At 48.7% G+C, this 24,590-nt stretch overlaps 2 protein-coding genes across 3 annotated transcripts in view; one reads left to right on the forward strand and one right to left on the reverse strand.

The window, feature by feature from the left end:
• The window catches only part of HSD11B2 (hydroxysteroid 11-beta dehydrogenase 2), a 19,553-nt gene extending 14,032 nt beyond the window's left edge, over positions 1 to 5,521 (forward strand). The window contains exon 6 of one of the 2 annotated variants that reach the window (XR_004256451.1): positions 1,664 to 1,750. Coding sequence is in view for 1 of the 2 variants with exons in the window: in XM_032230276.1 (XP_032086167.1) it covers positions 1,664 to 2,025 (362 nt within the window). In the remaining variant the exon portion in view is untranslated. Of the gene's footprint in view, positions 1 to 1,663 lie in introns of both variants that reach the window. The other variant, XM_032230276.1, reaches the window with a different exon arrangement.
• On the reverse strand, positions 5,047 to 22,387 carry ATP6V0D1 (ATPase H+ transporting V0 subunit d1). The gene is made up of 8 exons (XM_032230277.1): positions 22,206 to 22,387; positions 17,839 to 18,010; positions 9,811 to 9,989; positions 9,524 to 9,603; positions 8,018 to 8,095; positions 7,754 to 7,930; positions 7,047 to 7,124; positions 5,047 to 6,327 (listed from the first exon to the last, which is right to left on the reverse strand). The coding sequence occupies exons 1-8, from the start codon at positions 22,339 to 22,341 to the stop codon at positions 6,166 to 6,168; spliced, it is 1,062 nt and encodes a 353-aa protein (XP_032086168.1). The 5' UTR covers positions 22,342 to 22,387; the 3' UTR covers positions 5,047 to 6,165.
• Between the last annotated feature and the right edge of the window lie 2,203 nt (positions 22,388 to 24,590).

Below are 24,590 nucleotides of genomic sequence, written 5' to 3' on the forward strand. Positions count from 1 at the left end.
TTAATGTCAGCTGTGTCATGTATGGATATGTGTATTTCTCCCACATATAGAAACTTAGCATATACTTTAAGATCTCTGCTGCTTTCCAATGAGATTTTTCACTGAGATCTTCTGAGCTCAACAATTTTCCTGGAAAGTAAATGCATCTCAGGAATTGGTCCAAGCCAGCCCAGGTCATGCCAAGAGGTCCTTCTCAGTGGACATTTCTCTCTGCATGTTGCATGACTTAGCTACTCCTTTCAGGAGGGGGCTCCCCCGGGGCCTTCCCGTGTGTCCTTGCTGCCCTCTCTTCACTGGTGGCTATTCCAGAAGGCCTGCAACAGAGCTCCAACAGGAGGCGGGTGACCCTCATTGGGGTGGAACCTGCAGCAAGGACTCTGAATGTCTAAATCAGGAGTCTGCAACCTTAAAACTTGAAGAGCCATTTGGACCGGTTTCCCATAGGAAACACTGGGAGCCTCAAAAACCTTCCACCCAGTCACATGATCCCCCGTCACGCCTACTCAGGTTTCTGTAGGAAACAGGTCTGTGTGTGTGTCTTTCTGTGTCTATCATTCCCTTTCTCCCTCTCCCTCTTTCTGTCTCTCTCGCTCTCTCATCTTTCTCCCTGTCTGATCTCTCTCCATCTCTTTGTCTGTCTTTCTCCCTCTCTTAACTTTCTCCTTCTCTCAGCTCTTTTTCTCTCATTTCCCTCTAATCTTTCTCCCTTTCTCCCATCTTTCTCCCTCTCCCCTTCTCTTTCTCCATCTCTCTCATCTCTTTGCCCAGCTCTCTCTCATCTTTCTCTCTCTCTCTCTCTCTCTGTGTGTGCACACACGTGCATGTTCCCTCTTGAACCATTTCCAAAAACAAGCGAGGGTTGGTTTTTTTTTGTTTTTTTTGCTGATGTTCTTTCTTCTTCTTTGGGTGCTTTTTACCATGATTTAAATCAAGAGTCTTTTCATGTTCCCAGATAAATGAAGCTCTTTCATCCCCCTGCTGGGACTCCCTGTCGACTGGCCCCACCCCTCGCCCTTCCACTCACTCCTCCTTCCGGCCCTTGTCGATGCTGCATGTGCCTCGCTCGCTCCGCTCCGAGACATTGGCTTGGCCTGGCTGCAGCTGATGCTCCGCATCCTAATGGGCTCCAGGAAGAGAAGGGGGCGCATTTAACATGTTTCCCAATGGGGGAGATGGCATCCCCTCTTCCTCCTGGAACCCATTAGGATGCAGAGCATTGGCCATAGCCAGGCTGGCCAGTGTCTTGGGGCGGAGAGCAAGTTGCGCATCTCCCCAAGCGACCGCGGTGTGCGCAGCACCAACAAGCGCCGGAAAAAGCGCCTGCAAGATGAGGAAAGTATAGGGGTGCTTTGCTCCCGCTCTGGGAGCAAAGTGTCCATATGGAACGAGTCTCCATCTCACCAGCCAGCGGTGGGTTCAATCGACAGGGAGCCACAGATGGGGAACAAGAGTCGCATGCGGCTCCATAGCTGCAGGTTGCCAACACCCGGTCTAAATGATGTGAGAATGTCGCATGCTCTACTCTGCTCTCCTTTAAAAATACAAACCAAGGTTCTTGGAAGATGAGGTTTTACATTAGCAACCATCCGTGCACCGGCCTTCTTTGGTGCCTTATGAAAGAGTAACGCTCTCCTCCTCTCTCCCTCTCCCTGATTTACAACAGGTGGCAGCTGTAATCCCGAGTACTGGAAGGAGAGGAAGGACCAGCTCCTTGCAGCTTTACCCGATGACCTTCTGGAAGCCTACGGAGAGGAGTATCTTGAGGAGATCAACAGGCAGTTTGTGGACTTCATGAAGATGGCTGTGGAGGACCTCAGCTCGGTGGTGGACAGCATCACTGACGGCCTTCTTTCCACTAAGCCTCTGCTGAAATATTACCCAGGGAGAGGCTTGTGGCTCATGTACTTCATCCACCATTATCTCCCTCACACAGTCCGGGACCTTTTCCTAAAAACCTTTTTTATCAATCCAAAACCGCCACAGGGATTGTGTCCCAAGGCCTGCCACACACAGAAGCTGTTGTGAGAGCTGCTCAGGATCTTTTGCACCATCGCCAGAGAATCTCTGGAGAATGCTTCCTTTTTATTCCACCTGTGTCCAGCTAACTAGAAGAGGCATTTGTTCCTGTAGAAACAGGGCAGGGCAATTCTCTCAGTCCTGGGTTGCCTCTCACAATGACTTTCCTTGGGGGGATGGGAAGCACGGATGCCCTGGTCCTCTACACAAGGCCCGAGACACCTGGGTGGGGATAGAAGCAGCATCCTTTCTAAATGAAACCTACCTGGACTTTCTCTCTCCCCCCATCCCGTCCCCCAAAATGTGCCAAAGGAGAGGTCAGAAGCTGCTGCTAGCCAAAACAAAGAGCTTCTGGGCATCTCTAGTCAATCATATACCTCCTCAAAAGTTGCCTCAAGGAAACTAAGCTACCTTCTCTTGCCACGTGATGTGGCAAGGCCTCAAAGTCACAGCCTTCGGCTTCTTGATGAGCCAACCTCCTCTGTGGCTTGGGCCAGTTCTCCTCTTCCACTGCAGCCCCCATCATTGTGCAGAGACACATCAAGGGGACCTCACCAGTGAGCCAATGGTCTGCCATGTTTTTTTCAAAAGGAGCACAACTGTATTGTTACTTAGTTAAATAAAAAATATTTCATTATTGGATTAGAGGTTATGTTTTACTGGGAACCATCCAGATACTGTTGGGTTCAGGCCAGTGGTTCATGGCTGCAAACCCACCCCCTAAAAAGCCAGAGAAACGGTGCCCCACCCCCACCCCCATTAGCTGGCTCCTCAGAACAAGGCTTTTTCATCATCTGGAGGCTTCAAGGAAGCGCCTGAAGCCTCGGGGGGGGGGGCTGTTTTCGCCCTCCCCAGGCTCCTAGAAAGCCACTGGAGGGCCAAAAAAGGGAATCAAACAGGACCAGTGCCCAATCTGGGGGGAGGTCGCCCTGGACTCCTGCTCAGAGCAAGTGGCACTCATGGTTAGGAAGGCCTTTGCACATCTTTGGGTGGTGCACCAGTTCCATCCATACTTGTACTGGAAGACTCTACTCAGAGGAACTCATGCCCTTGTACCCTCCAGGTTAGACTACTGTTATACACTCTACCAGGGGCTCCCCTTGAAGACCATTAGGAAACTTCAATGGGTGTACAATGCAGCCGTGTGGGTATGTAACTGGTGCCACCCATACGGGACCTAACACCACTTCCTGCGTGAGCTGCATCGGCCACCAGTGTTTCTAGGTGCAATTCAAAGGGCTGCTGGTTACCCACAAAGCCCTGCCTGGCTAGGGACTGGGGTACCTGAGAGATCGCCTTTTCCCCAGTCTCTGCCCATCCCAGGTCATGCTGCAGATCCCATGCGCCGAAGGGCGTCTGCAGTGGCTCCTGCTCTGTGGGACATCCCCCTTTCGAGAGCGGAAGGGCCCCAGCCCTCTTAGCCTTTCGCCAAGCTCTAATGGCCTGGCTCTGCTCCTGAGCCTGGGATGCTACGTGATTCCCAGCTGCATTCTTCACAGGCTAAGGATCTGGCTCTTGCGTCTCTCGAGTTGGAGGTTTTAATGCTTTTTTACTGGTTTTATTGTTTTAAAGATTTTTTAAAAAATTTTGTAACTGTAATACTGTGCAAACGTTTTAGGCAGGTGTGAAAAAATGCTGTAAACAAAGAACACTTTCAGAAATATAAATAATGATTGTTTATTTCTGTCGATTTTCAAAATGCAAAGTGAGCGAACAAAAGAAAAATCTAAATCAAATGAATATTTGGTGTGACCCACCCTTTGCCTTCACAACAGCAGCAATTCTTCTAGGTCCACTTGCAGAGTTTTTGAAGGGATTCAGCTGGCAGGTTGTTCCAAACATCTTGGGAGAACCAACCACAGATCTTCTGTGGATGTAGGCTCACATCCTTCTGTCTCTTCATGTAATCCCAGACACACTCAATGAAGTTGAGATCATTGAGATCATGGCTCTGTGGGGGCCATGCTGTCACTTCCAGTACTACTACTACTTCTTTACGCTGAAGATAGTTCTTAATGACCTTGGCCATCATATGTTTGGGGTTGTTGTCCTGCTGCAGAATAAATTTGGGGCCAATCATACGTCTCCCTGATGATATTGCATGATGGATAAGTATCTGCCTGTATTTCTCAGCTGATGGCACTGCTGGACATCTTCCGATTTCGAAGGGCAATAAGCTTGATGTGTCTTTCATCTGCTGCACTAAGTTTCCTTGGCCAACCACTGCGTCTACGATCTTCAATGTTGCCCATTTCTTTGCACTTCTTCAAAAGAGCTTGAACAGCACATCTTGAAGCCCCCTTTGAAATCTTTGCTTGGGAGAGACCTTGTTGATGCAGTATAACTACCTTGTGTCTTGTTGCTGTGCTCAATCTTGCCATGACATGAAACTGTCTTTCACAACCTCACCTTGGTAGCAGAGTTTGGCTGTTCCTACACAGCTGTTTCTGTTTCAGTTCATGATTGGGTATCAACCTATGTGTGACATTGATGATCATTAGCACCTGTTTGGCATAATTGGTTGATCATACCATACACCTGACTATAATACTACAAAATCCCTGACTTTGTGCAAGTGTACCTATGAGAATTGCTGCTGTTTTGAAGGCAAAGGGTGGGTCACACCAAATATTGATTTGATTTAGATTTTTCTTTTGTTCATTCACTTTGCATTTTGAAAATTGACAGAAATAAACAATCATTTATATTTCTGAAAGCATTCTTCGTTTACACCATTTTTTCATACCTGCCTAAAACTTTTGCACAGTACCATATTTTAACTGTAAGCCACTCAGAGTCACTGATTGAAATGGGGGGGGGAAGGGGGAGAAATTAAACCAACAGCAAATTTAGTAAATGGAGTAAGCGTTGAAACCGCCCACTTGCAAGAATTGGGTGGAAGCCCTGCAGTGACCCTGGGATCCTTTGTTCACTGTTTAGGGGGAAGCCGCTTGCGATCAGCCCAAACTCCCAAGACCATCTCTGCCGTCCAGTGCAAGAGGCCAGAAGACAGAAACAGCCATTCAGTGGTTCATTACCATGGTTTAAGCGGAAGATACACAAACACTGGAAGCAGCAAAATCACTGAGCACACACGGAGGCTGACTGGACTGACTTATCCCACCCACAAAAGCCAGGGAAGGGCAGCATTTGGCCGGGGCTCACAGGGGACCCACTGGGGATGCGAGCCAGGCCTTTGGAAGCCGGGTGGGGCAGACTACGCCCATTTTCTGAAGAGTGGGGCAAAGGGATGGACATCTATCTTTTTTTGTAGGAGGCCAGGCAACAAAGACCCGCCCCCCAATTCCCCAGGGGCCAAATTGCCTGGTCTCAAGGGAGAAAAAAGGGGGTTTCAACAAGAGTTTTGGGTCTGTTAGGAGGAAGGGCAGCTTTTTTGATTATCTCTGGTGGGAGAAAAGATGCCTTGGAGGTCAAAAGCACCAGCCTCACCTGGCTCAGGTAAATGGGCTGATGCAGGTGCCCAAAACAAGGAGTGAGAAGAGCTCAGAACCATCCCAGGCAGGAAGATCCTTGCCTGAACTTGGGGTCGAGACCCTCGGAAAGACCCACTGCTGACCATCCGGGCAGGAGGAACGGGGGGGCTGGAGCTGCTGTTTAAGGTCAGAGCCAACATCTGGAGAAGATCGGATGGAGCCCAGCCCAGCCAATGCTAGGCCTGCTAGGGGACTCAGAGGCCAGGGGAGAAGCAGGCAGGCCCATGGGGGGGAGGCAGGGGGAGGGGAATGCCGTTCTAGCAGCACTCCAAGCACAGGGTCCCTTGCTAAGCTGCCGCTTCCAGGAGGCCTCAGGACTGCCCTGACCTGGGCCAAAAAGCCCGATGATGGTGGCAACAGGCAGCAGATGCAAAGAGGGGTCATGAAATGAACTGGACGCTCGGTGCGTCCCAAATGGGGCCCCCAGGAGGGCTGCGGATGTGAAACCTTCTGATGCGCCCAGCAAGATGCCTTCTCAACAGCACAACGAGTTGGTACAGACACAGCACGATTTAACCTGTCCGATTCTGGCAGGCACAAGGAGTCCAAGAGGAAAGGGGGGTGCGTGTGGGTTCCCTCCTGCCCCAGCTTCCCCAGGCGGGGCTGAAGAAGCCATCCGGGACATCTACGGACTTTGCCAGACAAAGGGAAACACTCAGAAGATGGGAATGTAGTTGTCAATCTTGGCTCGGTGGCGCTGTGCAATGCACTCCGCAATCCACACAATGTTGCGACATTCTTGCTCCTTCAGTTTCACAAAAGCATAAAACACACCAAAATGGAACTGGTTCAGGAAGGCCAGCTTGTTCAGCTTCACCTGCCGGGAAGAAACACACCTGAGCGGGCATCCTGCTATCCTGGGGAGCCCCAACCGTCCCGGGGAAGAACCACCTTCTTCAATGGGCTTGGCAGGGGAGATTTCTGCAGTACTGGCAGGCAGCACCACATGTGGGGGGGGGGGGCTCCCCATGACCTCTGCTGTGATGGCGTCCCCCCTCCCGGAGGTGTGCAGGATTTGGTGAGTCTGTCCAGGCTGAACATTGGCCATCAAAGCATGGCCATCCCCCTATTGAAGTCCGGCAGCTGCTCCTGAGGGCACAGCTCACCACTGCCCTGCTCTGGACCAAGCGGCAGCGGGACGCCCTCTATGCTGCGCCTGGATTTATAGCTAGGAATTGAGGATTCCCCTCTCTTCCACTGCAACTTTAGCAATGGCCTAAAGGTACCGAGGGCGACAGGGCTGAAGCATAGGTTCTCTGACCAGAGGCCTTCAGCAAACGGGATTGCACGGAGTGAAAAACTACAGAGGACAGCAAAGGATGGCTCTGTATTTCTCTGCTGCCATCCTCTGATGCTCGGCGTCATCACAGCCCACTGAGAGCAGCCTCAGAAAAGGGCCCCCAGGAGAGCCACAGCAGAGGATGGAGGGCGCCTCTGGCTGCTGCCCCTCCTTCTCCCTGAGGCCACCACATGCCGGGGGGATGGGCTCCTAGAGTTAAAGAGCTAGACGTGCATGGGGAACTCCCACCTGCTCACCTCGTGCTCAAAGAATCGGTCTTCCAGGGTTTTGTCACCAGGGTTGCTCCCTGCTCCTTCAAAGAGCAACTTGTATTCCTGCAGGAGAGAGAGAGAGACATGAGGGAGGACAGGGAAAGCTGGCAGGCAGGGCATGGAATACCCTTCAGCTGAGAGGTTGTAAAAGAATCAGAAGAGCAAAAAAAAAGGCCCCACTCAGGCTGCCTTCAGGGACGTGGGCCGGAACATCCCCTCCGAGACAGGGGAGAGCCACTTTTGGGGGTGGGGGTGGCTGAGGGGCTGCTGACCTCCAAACAAGAAGAGCCAAAGCCCTGGTTCTGCTTCAGGCCTGAAAAGTCCTCTCCCTGCACAGCTCCCAGGAGGAGAAGCCCGGAGCTGCCTCGCCTTCATCAAAACTAAAGGAAGGGCAAACATCCACCCGGCCTCCTTTTCACCAGACTAGGATGGATGAACGCAAGAAGAAATGCCCCAACTTCTCTCAGCAAAGGCTCCCCCTCTCCTGGGAGCAGCACCACATCCAGAACTGCAGCCCAAGGACCCAGAGGAGGCCAGGCTGGGCGATGCCTGTGCGGAGAAGAGACACCGGCTCCGATGCACAACTCAGAAGGACCCCAACGCAGGCAGCACTGGCCCCTCTTGCGAACTGGGCTCTGCGTCTCCCTCGCACTGACCAGCCCCACCACCCACAGCTGCCCTGGCGCCCTTACCGGGTAGTAATTGGCCACGGTTTTGACGTGCTCGTAGTCGTCTGCCCGGGCGAGCTGAGCCAGGCCCTCGGGGTGGAGTTTGCCGCAGTGGGGGAAGAGCTTGGCGCGGTCCTCCTTGGACAGCTCGGTGCCAAAAGAATTGATGGTGATGATGAAGGCTCTGCGATCCGCTTCGAACTAGAGGGAAAGAGGACCGGGTCTCCTCTCTTGCCAAGCAAGTGGGAAGTTGGACCCCCACAGAGCAGGTGCTCAGCTGGCTCCTACCTCCAGAATCGGGCACATGGCATCTGCTGTTGTGCCTCCCAGGCTCTTGCAGAACTTGTAGAAGGACTCCAGGTAAGCCTGGGGAGAAATCAGCCCCTGGTGAAGACCAGGCCAGCAAGCCTGGCAAGAGCAACCCATGCAAGCTACAGAATGGCCCACAGAGAGTTTGGAGCTTACAGCCTGCCAGGGGCACTGCCCTCCAAGGGGGGCACCTGGTTTGGCAGAACAGCAAGAAGCTTTGGGATAGGCGAGAACCTTGAAGCTGAATCCCCAGGAGACGCAGCCTCTGCATATGGTTGGGAACATACAGAAGCAATCAAAGCAGACGGCGTATCTGGGGGGCAATTTGCAGGCTGTTTTGGACATGAGCCCCTGCATTCCCCTTGCCTTGCTCCCCTGCTGAAGTCTCTGCAGGCAGACGGAGCGGCCTTTTCTTTTCGGGAGATCCAGCCAGCCAGGCTGGGCTATGAAGCCACACAGGAAGCCGGCATCCTCGGCCAAACCTCTCCAGCAGCCCCCGTGCTCAACTCTCGGCCCATGGAGTTTGGCAGACCCTTCACACCGCTTCCCACTCCCTTGTTTGCTTTGAGGTCCCCCGGGAGCTGCACGCTTATGCCCCCTGGCTCTGGGACTCTGTCCGATGAAGGGAAGCAGGCAGAAGCAGCATCCTGGGCTTTGCCAGGCACGAAAGGAACCTGGAGCAACCGAGCCAGGCCTTGAGCTCAGTGCTGGGAGGCCGAGGGAGTGGCAGCAGCTTCCTCAACACACCTGGCATTCTCCCCTTCTCACCCTCCCTCGCCTCACAGAATGGCTACCCAGCCTTTCAGCAGCACTACCAGCTGTTCCATCAGGGCAAAAGGATTGTTACCCTGAAGTCCCAAAGGGCAAACCCTGAGCTCTTCCTTTCACCTTTCAAATCCAAATGGATGCTCATCCCCTCTATTTACTTCTCAAACACAACACCTTTCTTCAACTGATTCCAAGAGTTCTCCTGAAGAAGTCAAGTCTACCACACTAACCCTCCCTCTGGCTGCCATCCAGAGACAAGGGCCGAACCTGTGGGGGTGGGGTGGGGGGTTCTCAACCTTTTCTTCACTATACCCCCCCCCCCTTAAATACCATTTGTGGCCACCACCAAGTCTCAAGAATGAGACCATAACATTTCTCCGAGCCTTTGTGGAACCCCTGGGATGACATCTCAAAGATCGGCTGAGACCCAAGAGCCCAACACAGCCTTACAAAAGCCAGACTTATGTACAAGTTGCTCTCTACCGTTGGTTTACTTTGCAGTTCTTATGAGGGACTGAGGGAGATCAAAAGGGAGCTTCCGGGGTGCAGGAGACTGAGGCCCGGCCAACATGCCCCCCCCCTTTCCCGCTCCCCCCCCCACCATGGAGGGAGAGGGGCCTTTGCCCTTCTGGCTTCAGTCCCTCCTGCAGACCCAGAAATGTTGCACAAATGGGGGAAGCTTTGTGGCCCCGCATTTATTCGTCTCCAAGCACTTACCTTATACAAAGTGTTTCGTATGATCTCTATGTTCATCTCATCCAGGTCCTGCTCAGATATGCAATCCTGGAAAAAGGCGGCTGAAAGAGAAGGAAATGGGTGAGCAGAAGAGAGACCCCACAGGGCCCCTGCTCAGCCCTGCAGCTATCACTGCTTTGAGGAGGAGGAGTAGACCCCTCACCTAGCAGGCCCTGAGGTTTTCCACAAAGACTCACGCTTGCCAAGGCCACCAGTTTTTCCGCCCATCCAGGGCTGAGCCCCATTTGATAGCTGCCCTCTTATCTTACCGAGAGGCGTGTCCACCAGGATGGCATTGTAGAGCTCAGCTGGTGTCTGGGCAATATTCACAGCCTCCATCTGCTCAAAGCTGCCCAAGGGGTGGCACTTGGGTACCAGTTCTGCGATGGAGCGTTGATGGAGCGTCCCGGTAATCAGTAGAATGACATTATCGATCATGTAGCTGTAGCTGAAAGGAAGCAGCGAGAGCAGGGCTAGGAGAGCAAGCCACCCTCTTCCCAGTGGAGGTCCTGTGGCCATCCATTCACATATGCATCCCCAAACAGGCTTCAGGGGGGTTCTCAACAGCAATGCCAGACGAGGGTGGAGCAGAACACAGGCTGGGGCTTCTGCCCTTTGGGAAAGTTAGGACTTCAAACCTGCTACCTTGCAAGAAACAAGTTTAAACCACAAAAGCAAAACAAAACAAAACAACAACGTAAATGTGGGGTTTCTCACTGCTGTTATGAGAAGCCTGCTAAGTTTTCTTCTGCTCCATGACTCTGTACAAGAGGCAAGTGGCTCCGAAAGAAACCTGTTTGAAGTGATTCAGGGGACTTAGCCTACAGCTGTGAGCTCCAGATGATCCGACCTGACTGCAGGACCCAAGCAGGAGCAGCCCTGGTCGGGAAGACTCTTGGCCAGACCGGCCAGTGGAAACCCCCACCCGGGAAGAAAGCACCAGGCAGAGCACCAAGAGAAGCGCAGGAACGCAATCATTGGGAGAGGAGCTTCCTTTGAAAGGTCGTCTGTTTTTTTAGAAGTTATGACACCTGGATGCTCTTCTGTCCTTAGAAAGCCTCTTCCGAAGAACAGGGAAGGATCGGCAGCTGCTCACGGCGGCAGTTCCTCAACAGGCTTTGGCTGGACAGCCCCCACCAGGGACGCCTCAGGTTTTACAAGCTAGACGGTAGAAAGTGTATTCCTGATTTTTGCAGATGGTACGATAGAAAAGCATCTATCGTGACTTAAAGGCACATCACCAATGCAGGTCATCCAATGACTACCTTGAAGATCGGCCAATATTATCTGGTTGCTGCTCAAAAAATCAGTCCAACCTTTCTCTGCCTGGAGCCAGTGGCCACTTTGCACACCCCGGCTTCCCTGGGGGACCTGAAGTGCCCAGAGGCATCAAAGAAGCCAACTTCTCAGACCAGGCCACCCAGCACAGATCCCCATTCAAAGCTGCTCTGGGGCCTTCCAGCGGAAGATAGCAGAGGGAACCAACCTTTCCCTCTGCACAGAAGTCTGGACTGGGACAAGGGAGATGAAGGGACTCGGTTCCCTGTGGCTGTTTCAACCTTCCACACTCAAGTAAGGACAAAACTTTTGCAGCCCAAGGGGGTCACAGAGGCTCTTGAGTGAAATCCTTGCTCAGTGCAGGAATCCTATTAGCCAAGAGATGGATCTCTAGCTTCCACTTCAACCTTGGCGACTTTCAGCTGCAGGGACCTGGACACCCGGCATCCTGGCTGGGGAATTCTGGGAGTTCAAATCCATGCAATTTAAATTCACCTAGGTCGAGATGCTCTGCTCTACCTTCAATGAAACCGATGAATACCTTGTGCCAATGTTTCTATCGCTGAATTGCTCCCGAAAGTTGGTTTTCCTACCCACCCAACAGTCACCATTATTCTCTGTCTTGCACTAAACAACAGAAAGAGATTGTGGTCTCCCTGAAGAGTGTGACTGTAGGGGCAAGAGACCTGGCATGGCAGCCAGCTAGGCTGATGCATTGCACTCAGAAAAGACTTGTGCCAGGTAAGCTGTGTCCAATTGTGGGGCCTGGCAAGCCAGAAAGACATGGAGAAGCTGGACTGGGTTTACGATGATAACAGCCCTGGGAAGCAAACTGATGAGGAGGAATGGCTAAACTATTTGAGCATGTTTATTTTTCAAACAGGGGAGATAAAATAAAAGTCTGCACACTTCTAAATCTAAAAAAAACCAAACATTTTACAATTTCCATGAGGAAATAGACTTAGTCTCTGTTTAAACAGAAGACAGAACAAGGTCCAATGGACTGAAATTAACAATTGAATGTTATTATTAAACTCTTTTAAACATACAGGTAGTCCACACTTAATGATTGTAATTGGGACAGGCAACTTTGCCATTAACCAAAGTGGTCACTAACTGGGAAATCACATGACTGCAACAGTGGATGCAAGAAAGACGACTAGTCGTTTTCATACTTTTTCTACAATTTGCCTCCTAACCACTCTTGCTCTTTGGCAGCAGGAAATGGAAAAGAGGAGAGAGCTTATGTACTTGCTCCTCCCTCCACAGCAGAGCCTGGAGAGGGAGGGATTTCAAGAGAGTAAGCTGCTTGCTCTTCCACACATTGAGAAAAATGTAATTGTGCTGGCAGTGGGAGACACCTTACTTTCTTGCAATCCCTTTCTCTCCAATCTACAGGACGACCTCTAGATGTCACAAGGGCTACTAAGAGTTCAGAACAGTAGTGGATTCTTTTTGCAGGATGATCATCAGCCAGGAATACCTGACTGCAGTGATGGCAAATGCTTTAGACACCGAGTGCCCAAATTGCACACATGCACATGCCCAAACTGAAAGGTGCACTCACACACGCGAATACGTGCATGCACAGCAGAGACCCAAAGACCATCTGGCTGGTGGGGGCTGGTGGGAGGCAGTGTATCCCAACACCGGCAGCGCAGCAAAAGGTAAGATCTTTTTCTTTCGTGAACTTGTTTCATCGTCTGCAGGGAAACGGAAGCTCACGAAAGAAACGCCACGGAGATCTGAGGGCGATGGCGCACGTGCCAGCAGAGAGGGCTCTGCCTGCTACCTCTGGTATGCGTCCCATAGGTTCGCCATCATGGCTTAGTGGATTCCTGAAGTGACCAGAAAATTAAACCTATAATGTCCCTCCCAACTCACACATCCTATGCCAGGGGTGTCAAACTGGATTTCTTCAAGGGCTGGATCAGCATTGTAGTTCTCCTCTGAGGGCCAGCCTAGGGGAGGGGGGATGGGACGCCTACAGCAGCACCTTACCATCCAAAATGGGCCTGAATGGCCTCTTGTAACAGCCTGCCGGGCTACATTCAGCCCACGGGCCTTGAGTTTAACACCCCTTTCCCATCTCAATTCCCCCAACTCTCTTCTTCTCAAGACTAAAGAAGCCAACAACAACTTCTCAAGAAATGACTTGACACATGGACATCACCAGACGGTCAACACAGACATCAGATTGACTGTGTGCTCTGCAGCGAAAGATGGAGAAGCTCTATTCAGTCAATAAAAACAAGACCAGGAGCTGACTGTGGCTTAGATCATGAGCTTCTTGTTGCAAAATTTAGGCTTAAATTGAAGAAAGTAGGGAAAAGCACTGGCCACTCAGGTATGAACTAAATCATATCCCTAGTGAATATACAGTAGAGGTGACAAATAGATTTAAGGAATTAGATCTGATAGACAGAGTGCCTGAACAACTATAGACAGAGGTTCACAACATTGTACAGAGGTAGCAACTAAAACCATCTGAAAGAAAAATAAATGCAAGAAAGCAAAATGGCTGTCTGAGGAAGCTTTGCAAACAGCTGAGGAAAGAAGGGAAGTGAAAGGAAAGGGGGAAAGAGAAAGATACACCCAGTTGAATGTAGACTTCCAGAGAATAGCTAGAAGAGATAAGAATGCCTTCTTAAATGAAAAGAAATAGAAGAAAACAATAGAATAGGGAGGACCAGAGATCTCTGCAAGAAAATTGGAGATATGAAGGGAAGGTTTCATGGAAAGATGGGTATGATAAAGGATCAAAATGGCAGGGACATAATAGAGGTAGAAGCGATTAAGAAAAAGTGGCAAAATTACACAGAAGAACTAAACAAGAATGAGCTTAACGTCCCTGATAACCACAATGGGGTGGTCACTGAACTAGAGCCAGACATCCTAGAAGGTGAAGTCAAATGGGCCTTAGAAAATCTGAGCAACAACAAAGCCAGTGGAGGTGACAGTAATCCAGCTCAGCTATCCAAAATCTTAAAAGACAATGGAGTAAAAGTGTTACACCAAATTTGCCAGTAAATTTTGAAAACTCGACAACGGCCACAGGATTGGAAAAGGTCAGCCTACATTCCAATTCCAAAGAAGGGCAATGCCAAAGAATGTTCAAACTATCGCATCATTGCACTCATTTCACATGCTAGCAAAGTTATGTTCAAAATCTTACAAGCTAGGCTCCAGCAATATGTGGACCGAGAACTACCAGAAGTACAGGCAGGATTTCAAAGAGGCAGAGGAACTAGGGATCAAATCGCCAACGTACACTGGATCATGGAGAAAGCTAGGGAGTTCCAGAAAAAGATCTGCTTCATTGGCTATGCTAAAGCCTTTGATTGTATGGATCACAATAAATTGTGGTAAGTTCTTAAAGAGATGGGAAGTACCAGACCATCTTATTTGTCATTTGAGGAACCATATGCAGGCCAAAAAGCTGTATACTGTCGCCCTGCCTATTTAACTTATATGCAGAGCACTTCATGAGAAAGGCGGGGCTAGATGAATCACAAGTTGGAATTAAGATTGCTGGGAGAAATATCAATAACTTCAGATATGCAGATAATACCACTCTAATGGCAAGAAATTAAAAGATGCTTGTTCCTGGGGAGGAAAGCTATTGCAAATCTAGACAGCATACTAAAAAGTAGAGGCATCATCCAGCCAACAAAAGTGCGTATAGTCGAGAGGGAGGACCACGTCGCGATGTTACAACATGCGGTCTCAATACTCTGAGACCGGTGTTGATACTTTTGCTGCTGGGGGGGTCCATTGAGACTGAAACCATCCCATAGAAATGGTGATCAGGAAGACAAAGCCTTGCTGGTCTTAGGAATATCGCAAAATCCCTGATAGACCCAAGGGAAGTGCTTCAAGCCTGCAGCAGGCAGCCCCTAGGCTGATGAAATCAGGACCTCCAGAAGGAAGGAAGTGAAAAGAGAAAGTGAAGATATAGAAGATAAAGATAAGACAATAGATGAATGGTGCAAATGTGGGTGAAAATGGAAAGGAAATATGGAAAAGGGAATTCGACGAATTGGAGCTCTACCCCCGATTCCAGGACACAGAAGAGAAAAAAATACTAATGATGATAGACATAAGAAGAGAATTTTTTTCAGGAGCAAGATTGACAAACAAAGACAAGTGAACTTTAGTAGCAACTGGTGAGCAAGGGGATTATCTGAGAGACCCTTCAAGCAACAAAGTGCGGAGAGAAGCCTATAAAAACCTTATAAAGGAGATAAAAAGAAGACTGACTCCACAATTGGCAAGAGAGATAAGACTGTTTTGTTACTGGAAAGATACAGGTTGACAATGAAAATTGATAATAAAAAATAGTTTTTTTAATTATTGGTGATCAATAAGTAGGAATCTTGTAACTCCTAGATTGTTTTAGATTGTTATTAAATATTTTCTTGCTAACAATTAATTAACTATAAATAATAATAATGAAATGATAATGGATATAGCGTAATGATATATACATGTATTGACAATTTAGTAAAAGAAATTTGGATATAAATTGTAAATTTGTCTTGGGAAAAAGACCTCTAAATTTTATTAACAAATTTTCATTTAGATCTTGTTATAAAGGTGTACGGGTTTTTTTTTGTGGGGGTGGGGGCCCTGATGAGGAGATGGGGCATAAATAGTAAATTATTTTTAGCCAATTACAATAACAACAAGGAAAGGTTAATGGACATTGTTTAACAATATATACATGCTATAGTATTGGCTAAAGTAACTTGGATATAAAATTAGTCAGTGAGTTGGAGGGGAAAGTGGGGGGAAGGCTTAGAAACTTTATTAATTGACTTTTACTTAAAAGATGCTATAAAGGTGTAAAGTTATTGGAGGATTTTTTTGAAATAGCTAATGAATGCCATTATGTGGTTGTGTCTATAAGTATGAATGATTTGAGGTAAAAGCATGTTCAAATAATTGTAGTCAAATGAGAATTGTGGTACACTGATAGTAAGATATACAAATATTTTTTACTTAAAGTGTATAATCTAATATGAACTATAAGTAATGACTGTGGAAGAAATTGACAAAAGTTATCTGTAACCAATCGACACGCTTTCTATAAGATATAATGAAGGATGATTCTTTTTTTGTGTGTTTTTGTTCAATTAAAATAAAAAAAATTCCCAAAAAAATTCCCATAGTCAAGGCTATGGTTTTCCCAGTTGCAACGTATGGCTGTGAAAGTTGGACCATATGAAAGGCTGAGGGTCAAAGAATGAAGGCCTTTGAACTCTGTTGCTGAAGAAAACTCCTGCGAGTCCCTTGGATTGCAAGGCGATCCAACCAGTCAGTCATAGAGGAGATCAACCCTGACTGCTCTTTAGAAGGCCAGATCCTGAAGAGGAAACTCAAGTACTTTGGCCACCTAATGAGAAGAAAGGACTCCCTGGAGAAGAGCCTCATGCTGGGAACAACTGATGGCAAAAGAAGAAGGGAACGGCAGAGAAGGAGGTTGCTGGATAGAGTCACTGAAGCAGTCGACATGAGCTTAAATGGACTCCGAGGGATTTTCTTTGTGATTGTGATGGGTCGGACACGACTTCGTGACTAACAGCAACAAACAAGCCAGTATTTTCAATTCCTGTCCGCAAGGCTTAGCATCTGGTCTCATCATCCCAACGTTCTTTTATTCATTTCTTACTTTGCAGAACATTTAGAGTAATTGCCAAATGTTCTGCTTTGGACAGTTTAAGCCCCCACTTAATCTGGAATTGTCACAAAATTCCCCTCTTTAAATTAAATTCTCTTCAGCTTCAACCACCAGTATGCGGACGATACACAGCTGTATCTGTCCGCCCCGTGCCAACTCAATGAAGCGATGGACGTGATGAGCCAGGGCCTTGAGGCGGTTAGAGACTGGATGGGGGTTAACAAGCTTGTACTCAATCCAGATAAGACCGAGTGGCTGCTGTGCTTCCCTCCCACTAATTGGCCAAGTGTTCCATCTCTCAGGCTGGGGGGTCAAATAGTACGCCCCTCAGATAGGGTCCGCAACTTGGGAGTCCTCCTGGACCCACAGCTGACTTTTGAACATCATTTGTCAGCTGTGACCAGGGGGGCATTTGCCCAGGTTCGCCTGGTGCACCAGTTGCGTCCCTACCTGAACCGGGAGGCTCTCACAACAGTCACTCGTGCCCTTGTGACCTCTAGGCTGGAGTACTGCAACGTGCTCTACATGGGGCTGCCCTTGAAGAGTATTCGGCGACTTCAGCTTGTCCAGAATGCAGCCGTGCGAGCGATCGTGGGTGCACCTCGTTTCACCCACATAACACCTATCCTCCGCGAGCTGCACTGGCTGCCTGTTGATCTCTGGGTGCGCTTCAAGGTGCTAGTTGTCACCTACAAAGCCCTTCATGGTATTGGATCTGGGTACTTGAGAGACCACCTACTGCCAATTACCTCCACTAGACCAATAAGATCCCATAGATTAGGCCTCCTCCGAATTCCATCAGCCGGCCAATGTCGACTGGCAACTACCCGGAGGAGAGCCTTCTCGGTGGCTGCTCCGACCCTCTGGAATGAACTCCCCGTGGAGATTCGTACCCTCACCACCCTCCAGACCTTCCACATAGCCCTTAAAACCTGGCTGTTCCGACAGGCCTGGGGCTAAAGACTTCAACCCCACTCGAATGGTATGACTGTTGTGCTTTTTAACGGTGTATTGTCTTCATGTTTGTAACTTGTCTATTCCTCCCTTCCCTTGAATTGTGAGCCGCCCTGAGTCCCCCCAGGGAAAAGGGCGGCATACAAATAAAGTAAAATCTAAATCTAATGAATTCAACATAGAAATCCAAGGCTAGAAAAAGGGGTTGTGATCTTAGGACACGTCGTAAACAATTTGTAAGCATGAAGTAAGAAAGACTCTCAAAGTCCTTTGAAACATTGCTCAAAGCTTTCCCAACATGTATTGTGTTTCCACATAATCTACCTGGTGGACTTGTGCCAGCCAGATTCCCAGGGATTTTGTGCCCTGCAGGTCCAGCACTTACGTGATGAAGTCCAGGAAGCTGGCCAAAGGCTCGTAAGCGTGATTCCGCATGTGCCGGAACTCCACCACCACCTTCTCCTTAAGCTTGTCATCAATGACAGAGACAGTGAGAGGAGAGGCTTCATTTGCCAGGAAGTTCCCATAGTCCGTACTCTGGAGGTGAAGCTTTAGATCTGAAAAATTAAAAACAAATTTCAAGCAGGAAAATTGATGGAAGACAGATCTGGCAGTCACTGACAATAGTTTCCCCCCTCTAGGCTGGAGCTTGGCACTTTTACTTGCCTAATGTATAAGGTATGTCAGCTGCCCCCAGGCTTGCTTGTGCTTCACTGCTAGGCAGTGAAAGACTTCCATGAACTGCGTGGGGAGGGGGAATGAAGGGGGGAGTGTATCAAGGTCACCCAGTTGGAAGAGATGGGGAGGGGGGCATACCAAACTATGCTTCGATTGTCCGTTAGGAAACCATCTTGCCAAAACCGGATTGGTTGCACTGGGGGAAGCAATGAGAGACAGTTAAGGGAGGGAAAAGTAGAGCTTAGGGAGTTTGGCGTACAATTTTCAGTTTTGGCTTTGCACTACTGCAATACACTTGATTTCTAATAAACTGTATCTTTCTCAACAAATGGAGCCAAGAATCGTTTTTATTGAGAAGTTTGTGACAGGTCTGACAAGGTGTACTAGATCTAGGGATCTAGAATCATCAGTCCCTTGGGACAAATCTCTGACAAAACAGGCACTTCTTTCAGGTGCCTTTTCCTATCTAGTAGCTAAGGAAGGTGTAGCTGCTAGGGAGATTTGAGTGGCCCTGTATGCTTCAAGTCACTGCTGAGTTGCACTTGAGAACAGAAGGAAATACAGTATTCTGCAAGAAGATCGCTTAGACCAATGACAAACAACAGCATGACAAAGTAACAATGGTGCATTGGAAGAGCCACAAGAAATGCCATTTGCCTGCAAGCAAGAACTGGTCAGACCACCAAATAGACAAAGTAATAGAAAATGTGGAAGCTAAAGTGGTCTGGAACTTTAGAATTGAAACAGAGAGGAACTTGCCACATAACACCCCAGATTCTACAACTGTCAATAAGAAAGACAAAAACCCCTGAACAGTGGACTTGCCAATACCTGGAGGCAGCAAAATAGTGATGATAACAAAATACAAAGACTTTAAACAGAAATGGGACAACTTCGGCAAAAGAAAGGAAAGGAAAGGAAAGGAAGCACCATCAGTCATAGGCTCCTAGGGTGCAATCCCAAAATAGCTGGAGCACCACTTGAATAGCATGGGCATTGACAAATTCACCTTTGATCAGTCAACTGCAAAAGGCAGCTTGACTCAGAACAGCTGATATCCTGCGATGGGACCTTTAACACCATCAAGCATCAACATCTGCCTATCTGAGGTCTTTGGGAAAGACTCGAGAGATGGGTAAAAATGCCAAATCCAGTCTTGTTTGTTGCTTTACTATGAAACAAAGAATAATAGTCAAAGTCTTTTTAGCCAAAGAAATGAAGTGCAAAGCACTAGGAATATAGAAGTGGGTCACTGATATGCCTTCAATTCATTCCTACTCCATATAAGACCAAATTAAATATCCTTGAAAGATGACGGTTTTTTTCTATTTTGTGAGAGACCTGTCTCCCCAGCTTCTCAACGACTACTCTTGCTGGACTGCTTCCCCGTTTCCCCCACTGCATGCAAATATTCTTCACATAGCAAACGTTCCATATAAAGAACAGTCTTTTCTTGCTGTTCAAGTCCAACCCCTGCCCCAACAGACAGAACTAAGCTAGCTAGAATAAACACAAGTTGAGCTCCTCACAGAGCAACCAGGAGCCTTAATCTGCCTTTGACCTTTTCAGTGGTTCAGTTTGACATGTTTTAGCCAGCCAAAAGCCTCAAGTCTTGGGGTAGAGATGAGGGGACAGAGAGGGGGAAAAGTGTGTGAGACAAACTGATTGGAACCAGATGGAACTGACTTGCTTTCAAAGACTTCTCAGATTTTGGGAATCTGGAAGAGTTCAAGGCACTCCCTGCCTTCAGGGATTCCATGAATTGCAGAATTACTTTTCAGTTCAATATCAGAAAGGCAAAACAGAGGTGGTGAGGGATTCCATGCTAAACCAGGAGACCCAGAGCACCACTTTCTTAGTGAGTTGCACAAAGAAGGAATGGAGATAGTCCAAACATGAGTGCAGCCATGTATGAAGCACAGTCTAGAAAATGTTGACTTTCAGCTTCTGGGTGAGGTTTTAGGGCATATTTGATGTGTTCAAGATAGCGGAAAAAGTGAGCAAAACGAACAATGGCCAGTGATAATCCCTGGCCAGTTAAAGTCTTTCTGGGCAAAGGACAGAAGGAGAGATCACCCATCTATGCCCCAGAAAGCTGGTCCTTGCAAAGAGATTGAAGGATGGAAATCTTGTGGTATTCTCATTAATAGAGCATTGGGGGTGGGATGTCGCAGAAAAAACAGCTTGCTTGTACTTGTCATGCCCAACTTTTAAAGGACATTGAGTTCGACCCTTTACTTCTTTTATCAGTTTGAGATATAATCAATTTACAATTGAAAACAAGAACACAAAATAAACTTCTTGGACAGTCAGCTTTTCTTCCAAATTACAAAATCCTTTCCAATTAGAATACTACACAAAAGGGAGAAGTATTATTTTTTTACCAACAAACCTGAACCAAAAAATGTATAATATTAATGGGATAAATGAAAAAGAGTGATTTCACTTTTAAACAATAGAAGTTCAGATTGAATTGGTCCAGAAAGTGAGAGAATTGTTAGAAATGTTTAAAAGAAGACTGCACTGAAAATGACAGAGACTTAGCACTTTTGATTCTGAATAGCTACAACAAAAATCTGAGGGAGAGATCACCATATTGGACATCAGAAATCCTAAGGTTTTGGTATAAATATGGAATATAAATGCCTAATGTGGAACATAAATGGGACAGGTGATCCTCAAAAAAGAAGAAAATTATTTCACTATTTAAAAAATTGAAACAGGATATATAGCCTGTTTACAAAAAGAATATATTTTAAAAAGGATTTAAAATTTGACTTGTTACTCTGATACCTAACATCAATGATGAAGAAAAAACAGAAACGTACTGGCTTTTATCTTGTACTAATATGGGGAAAGGGCCTGGCATACAATGAGAGCAACTGCAAACAGAATTCCTGATGCAGCAATGGAAAACCGCTCCCAGGAGTGAAAAGGTGGCCTGCCCGAGATTCTGGTTCATGGCTCAAGAGGCTCAAGGGGATGAGATGCTCTTGGCCTGGTCTGGATGGGGCTCTTCTATGCCCCTGGTTGCTGGGTGGGATGGCTCAGCCGTTGCTGGATTTGAAAGAGATGAAAAATAACTGCAGCCAGAATGCCAAAAGGCAACTTAGCAAGGGGTTCCCTCTGCCTTCGTTACAAGTCCTGCAAGACACTTTGCACTTCACTCTTAAGAAGTATCCAGAAATTAACAGATTAACAGTTGGAGGGAACCGTATAGGTCATCTAGTCCAACCCCCTCCCCTGCCCAAGCAGACCCTACACCATTTATGACAGTCCAGTCTCTTCTTGAAAGCTTCCAGTGATGAAGCTCCCACAACTTCTGAAGGCAACAATTACAACAGGCACAGAATGAAAGGAACAGCCAGGCCACTGATACAAGACAGGGGAACCATCGCCTTGCACAATTTACCCAAATGAGTTGACAGCCTGCAGAGTCCCATCTCCCACAAGGAACCGGGGAGGGGGGTAGAAGAGGCTGCCCAGCGCTGGGGATGCAAGAAAGGCTACTGTGCAGGAACCCATTTCGGTCCCACAACTTCACCAAACGCTAAATGTGCTTCTCTCCTAATACTTCTAAAGATTTTGATTCCCCACCCCACCCATTTTCATTTGTTCCGTGTTTTAAAGCTCATGAGCTGCTTTGAGTGTTGAGTGATATAAATTCAGAAATAATTAAACAGGAAAGCTTCTATTTCGTATTTTCAGTCGTTAAAAAGGCAGAAAAGAAAACCAGGCACTGTCCCCACTTTCACCCACAGGCAGGCAGAGCAGCAACGCCCAGGGAAGAAGGCGGAGAGGCCGCCGCTTCCTCTTTTTTCGGCCCCGGCGCCGCATCCCTCAGCCTCCTGGGCTCCGAAGGCGCTCAGCCCCCCAGGGGCCCAGCCCGCCTCCCCCCAGCCCGTGTCCATAGCGGCCGCTGGCAGGAACTGGAGAGGCGGCCGCGGTGCCCCTCCCCGGGATCGGCCCGAGGGTGGAGCGGCGCCTCTCCGAAGCGGAGGAGCCCGTCCGCCTGGGAGCCGAGAGCGGGGACGGGGCGGAGGGAGGGAGGGAGGCCGCCGCGGCGCCACCGACCTTCCAGGCTCTCGCACTGGACCAGGTTGAGGTAGTCGGCCTGGCTGAGCACCCCGGCCTTGAAACCGCGCACCAGGCCCTCCAGGTAGCCGCTGTCCACGTTGAAGTAGAGCTCCGGGAAGCAGGAGAGCAGCATGGCGGCGGCGGAGCCCGGTCTGTCTCGTGATGCCCGGCACTTCCGCCGCCGTAGCAGCGGCCATAGAGACGCACGGAGGAGCGGCTTCCGGCGCTGCCAGAGCGCCCTTCTGCGAGGTAGCCGCGTGGGGCGCCTCTGCCTGGACCGGGCCGGGAAGCCTCTACTGGAGGGATTGGGGGAGGAGGGGGGTCTCGGGAGGTTCAGTTCTTGGAACGGGAATCAGAGGCCGCTGAGGGAGGCCGCCGCCTGCTTCCTCCGCTGCCGAGAGCCGCCAAGCGAGGCGAGGACAGCCGGCAACTGCGGGAGGGAGGCGGGGGCTCCTCCGTGAGGGAGGGCGGCGGAGGCGCAGAAGCAGAAGCCCGGCGTGCTTGGGGCTCCGGGAGTTGGGGGCTTCGGGGGCTGGTGAGGCGCGGCCCTTGCTGGAGGCAGCTGCGGTGAGGGAGACGCCTGAGGCTGCAGGGCGTCTTTTCTCTCGAGGAGCCCGGCGGGATCGCCCTGGCCTTCCTCGGTTCTTCGTCTACGGCCCGGCTCCCTTTCTGGCTCTAAAGCCCCTGCCTTCCTCTTCCTCAGAGGGCAAAAGGGTCTTTCCAGAACATTCCCTCGCTGGGAAGCGACCATAATTTCCAAGCGGTCTTTAACCATTTGGGGAAATGGGGTATGGGAAGCGCACCCCAAACTGGACGGTGCCAGGAAGGAACTCCTGAAACAGTTCAGGAAATGAAAACGGCCTTTTTCCTTAGCAGAGTAAAGAAAAGAAACCGGGAGGCAAAAGCTCAGGACATGATTGCAAATCTGGGCAGACTGCCAAAAGCTATGACTAGAAATAAAGCAGACCCTGAAAAAAACTTAAGGAATCAAGCTAAAAATAACTTACCAAGGCAAAGCCAGAACTCCCATTTTCTCCCCCCCCCATAGGATTAACCCCCCAGGATAGGAAAGGTAAAGGTCCTGGGACAGGATTAACCCATTAAGGCAGGAAAACAGGATCCAGGGCAATCACTTCAAAGGCATACATCAAAACTCATCAAACTAGAGGAGCTTCAAAGGAAAATCCAGTAGAAGAAGGCATGGCTTTGCCCCCTCCCCCCCCCCCCAATCTGCTTGCAAGGCAGGAATGTTCCAGCTGTGTCATTTTTTGCTTCTGCACTCATTTCTGTGGTGTGTCCCAGCTGGGAAGGAACCAGAGAATTTTCTTCCAATGGGTATTTTGAGGGGACGAAAACAGCACCTTCGTTAGCTTCATGGAGTTCAATATCTTGGAGGAGATACATTTGGCCACCTTTCACTATCGCAAGATGTTACAAGACAGACACATATTCTGCTGATCTTTTCATTAAATGTGTTCTATAACATATTCTGCAGCACCAGACTCTATTATTCCTGTTACCTGTTCTTTCCTCCCAGATCCCATATTTCTACAATCTGGAAGATAACGTGTGGGAAGTTATCCAGCCCTCTCCCAGAAAAAATGAAATATCCTAGGAAATATTGAAAAGGCAGAATGTTTCTCTGGATGTGAAAAGAAGCATGTTTTAAAAGACAGAATAGTTGCCTGTAGCTTCCTGCCTACCCTCACTTTGTCAATAGGCCCATTAAGACTAGCCAGGCTAGCCCACTTTACATAATAAAGACTTCTCCACTGCAGCTGTAGGGGGAAGAGATATTATTCAACTTTCCACATGGCATCTGAGAACTCATCTATGGATTCAAAACAGCCTAGAGAGTAGCCCCCTGCATGGCACCATGGGAGTCTGACAACCAATCAGAATACATTTCTTGCACAGGAACAGGAAACAGAGAGGTGGGACTAAATGGTATAAAAAGCCTAGCAAGCCCCTTCCTCAGCCCTTCTCTTCTCCACCTACATTGAAACGTGATCACCTTTTCTGTTCAGGGCTCAAGCCATGTGGCCCTGTCCAACAATAAACCATCTTTCCAAGCAGCCTCCATGTCTCCAGTGTCTTCTTCCCCACTTGGAGCTGAACCCAGAAGGACATTTCTTTCAACAAACGAAGGGGAATCCTGGGCTGGCAGATACAGTTCATTTAGTGACTGTTCAAAGTTACGACAACAGTGCAAAAAGTGACTTGTGACCATTTTTCAAACTTATATTGCAGCATCCCCAAGATCATGTGGTTTACATTCAGATCAGGGGTGGGTTGCCGGTCGCTTGTGTGCGTGCTGTGTGTGTGTGTGCACAGTGCAATTGAAATTGTTCCCCCCAAGAATCAGTTTGGGGGCATGGCAGG

This window comes from Thamnophis elegans, chromosome 14, assembly GCF_009769535.1.
Source record: "Thamnophis elegans isolate rThaEle1 chromosome 14, rThaEle1.pri, whole genome shotgun sequence".
In the NCBI taxonomy this organism is placed as follows: Eukaryota; Metazoa; Chordata; class Lepidosauria; order Squamata; family Colubridae; genus Thamnophis; species Thamnophis elegans.